This window comes from Propithecus coquereli, unplaced genomic scaffold, assembly GCF_000956105.1.
Source record: "Propithecus coquereli isolate 6110/MARCELLA unplaced genomic scaffold, Pcoq_1.0 Scaffold247, whole genome shotgun sequence".
Lineage (NCBI taxonomy): Eukaryota > Metazoa > Chordata > Mammalia > Primates > Indriidae > Propithecus > Propithecus coquereli.
The window spans coordinates 1640421-1643395 of NW_012148030.1; the positions used below are offsets into that span (position 1 = coordinate 1640421).

General features: G+C 38.5%; 1 protein-coding gene across 1 annotated transcript in view; it reads left to right on the forward strand.

Moving 5' to 3' along the window:
• Positions 1-21: 21 nt before the first annotated feature.
• The window catches only part of TAF2 (TAF2 RNA polymerase II, TATA box binding protein (TBP)-associated factor, 150kDa), a gene marked incomplete at its 5' end in the record, with an annotated part of 139375 nt that continues 136421 nt past the window's right edge, over positions 22-2975 (forward strand). Inside the window, one exon of the mRNA XM_012646548.1 lies at positions 22-78. Coding sequence (XP_012502002.1) covers positions 22-78 — 57 coding nt within the window. The remainder of the gene's footprint in view (positions 79-2975) is intronic.

Consider the following 2975-nt stretch of genomic DNA (forward strand, 5'->3'; position numbering starts at 1 on the left):
TTCTCTATATTTTTTTAATATACAACCCATCAGGTCGTCTGCATAAACAACATAAACTTCCAAAGAAAATCTGTTGTGGTAAGTTTATTCTCAATAATTACAATCAGTAATAAGTTCACCTTCACAATACATACAAACTTTATACTGTTCCAGATACTGTGTTTCAAAAAAACCTAAGTAGAATTAAGGTCTATATAATTCCAAGATCTATGGTCCTTCTATACCTGTTGCCTTCTCAAGTCTCCTTTTCCTTTTTTTCAATTTCCTGATTAAAGTTTTATTACTTTTAATCTGTTGCGGAATGTGAAAGCTTGCATAACCAAGCATTTTAGAATGGTGCATGAAACAAGAATAAGCCGATAGTGAGATTTCTCCTGTGAAAAAAATTAAGATTAGGACACTCCCTGACTTGACTTGGCTTCTAAGAGGCCAGTTTTATTTTCTGATTCTTGGCTCATTTTGTTTAGGTGGTATTGCTTTATAGTAAAGTTTTAGATAGAATATTTGAAATCTAGTAACCCTATTACCCACTACCATATAGATGTATAAATTACTGATGTAATCCGTTCTAGGAAAACGCTTGAAAACCTGAGTACTTAATTAACTCTCTTAGGGGGACCTATATTAAATAGACTAAAATCTTAGAGCTGATTTTGCTTGAGTGATGGTATCAGCGTCCCTCTCAGACTTGTTACCCACATATGTGTGCTTAGGATAAGCCTTATAGATAGAAAATGTAACCCTTTCTTAAAAATCGTAGAATCTTAGATTTATAAGGTTCCTAAAAATTTCATTAAGTCTAGTCTCTTTATTTATGGAATTTCTCTTACAATCTTCCCCACAGATTCTTTACCACGTATCCCATAGTAGGAGACTTAAGGTATATTATGTGATATGAATTGGCTGGAAATATATGACGATTAGGAAGTTTAGTAAGGAGGTTACTGTGGTAGTCTAGGGGAGAAATGATGAAGCCGTAAATGAAGATAGCATTAGTGAAAATGAAGTAGAAATAGAGTCGACATCATTGAATTATAGTGAACATTTATTGAGCACTTAATATATGTAAGGCACTCTTCTAAGGCTTCTGTGTATTAACTCAGTCCTCACAATGAGGTAGATATAATATTTTAATCATGATTTTATAAACAAGGCAGCTGAAAGAATGAAAGTTAAGTAACTTTCCTAAGAGCATAAAGCTGGCAAGTAATAGAGCCATTTTTAATCAAAGATGACCTAAAAGTCCTTTGTACCTCCTTTTTGTCTATCATTCCCCCTTCATCCCTATTCTCCTAGAGAAATTGATAGACAGAAAGGAGTTGCAGATGACTCTTTTCAGGAATGCTAGAAAGCAGTTGTGGATGACTTAAGTTTCCCACTGGAAAAATTGGTTGGATGATGTATGGGTTAGATTCCTGGCAGGAAATAAGTGGCACACATATACAGGTTAATTGAGGGAAATTAATGAAGGTACTGTTTAGAACAGTGTTAAGAGAACCCAACAAGAGGTGGAGGAACACTGAGCTAGTGACAGTGAGGAACAGTTATCACTTCTAGGCCTGAAAGATCAATGGGAGGAAGAAGTTACTAGAATGTACTATAGCCACAGGAAACAGTCACCTTATAGGAGCTGAGGCCATTAGTAGAAAAATGAAGCTACTGCCTACCTGAAACCTGGAATAGTGAATATAATGAGCTCACTTTTCTTCTGCTCACCAGTTTCCATCTTGTGTCTCCCACAAACCAGAAGCCAGAAGGACAGAATCTCGTTAATGCAACCCCCAGGGTACAGAGTAAGATAGAGAGCTAATCAGGAGGAACAAAAGTAGAATAATCACAACACTCTACCCCTTTTATCCAACTCATTCACTGTTGTCTTTTGTTGAGATGAAAAGCTAGTTTTCCTAACATAGGGAACTTACGAACTCCTATCAGCTATCAAAAGAATTGTCAATGGCTAATTACCCGTTTTTGTAAGTAAAGTGTTATTTGAATGCTGCTAAACCCATTTATTTATATATTGTCTATGGCTGCTTTGGAACTACAATGGCAGAGTTGATAGCTGAGACAGAGACCGTGTAAGCCACAAAGCCTAAAATATTTACTGTCTGACCCTTCAAGAAAGAGTTGTCTAGCTGGGCACAGTGGCTTATGCCTGTAATCCCAGTGTTTTGGGAGGCCGAGAGGGGAAGATCACTTGAGGCCAGGAGTTCAAGACCAGCCTGGGCAACATAGCAAGACCCCTGTCTCTACAATAAATAAGAAAATTAGCCAGATGTCTCATGCGCCTATAGTCCTAGCTACTCAGGAGGCTGAGGTAGGAGGATCACTTGAGCCCAGGAGTTTGAGGTGGCAGTGTGCTGTGATCATGCCACTGCACTCCAGCTGGAGTGACAGACCCCATCTCTTTAAAAGAAAGAAAGAAAAAGAAAGAGTTCCCTGATTCCTGAACTATTTGTATTAGTGTGGGAGGTGGCAGTTCAACCCTATTCCCACCTAAAATATTAGCTACCACAAGTATCTTTTGTGCAAGATAGTGGAAAGAAAAGTGGGTCAGAGGAACAATGTGAACTTAGTTGCTACAGCCCTTGCTTTCTTTAGCTGGTAGCAAGGCCACAGTTGATAACACTGCTTTATTCCTCCAACCATTCCATGTTCCCCTTTCCTACTGCCAACATTTCTATTGGGATGACCTGGACTTTCATTTCTGTAGGACTTTCATCCTTGCTTCTCCTGTCTTTAATGGATTATTGCAGTTTCCATTGACTAGAACTGTTGGTCAAGGGGGACCTAAGAGGCATCACAGTGAATTCTGTACATTCCATATGTAATTCTTGTCTTTACTGTATAGCAAAGCTTCAGTTTCCTGTTTGGTAATCTCAGTCACTCCAGACAGTACAGAATCGTTTTCTCTACCTTTTGGTTCATTGTCATGAGGAGCCCAAAGTGGTCAAGGGACAGTCTCAACTTCCAAC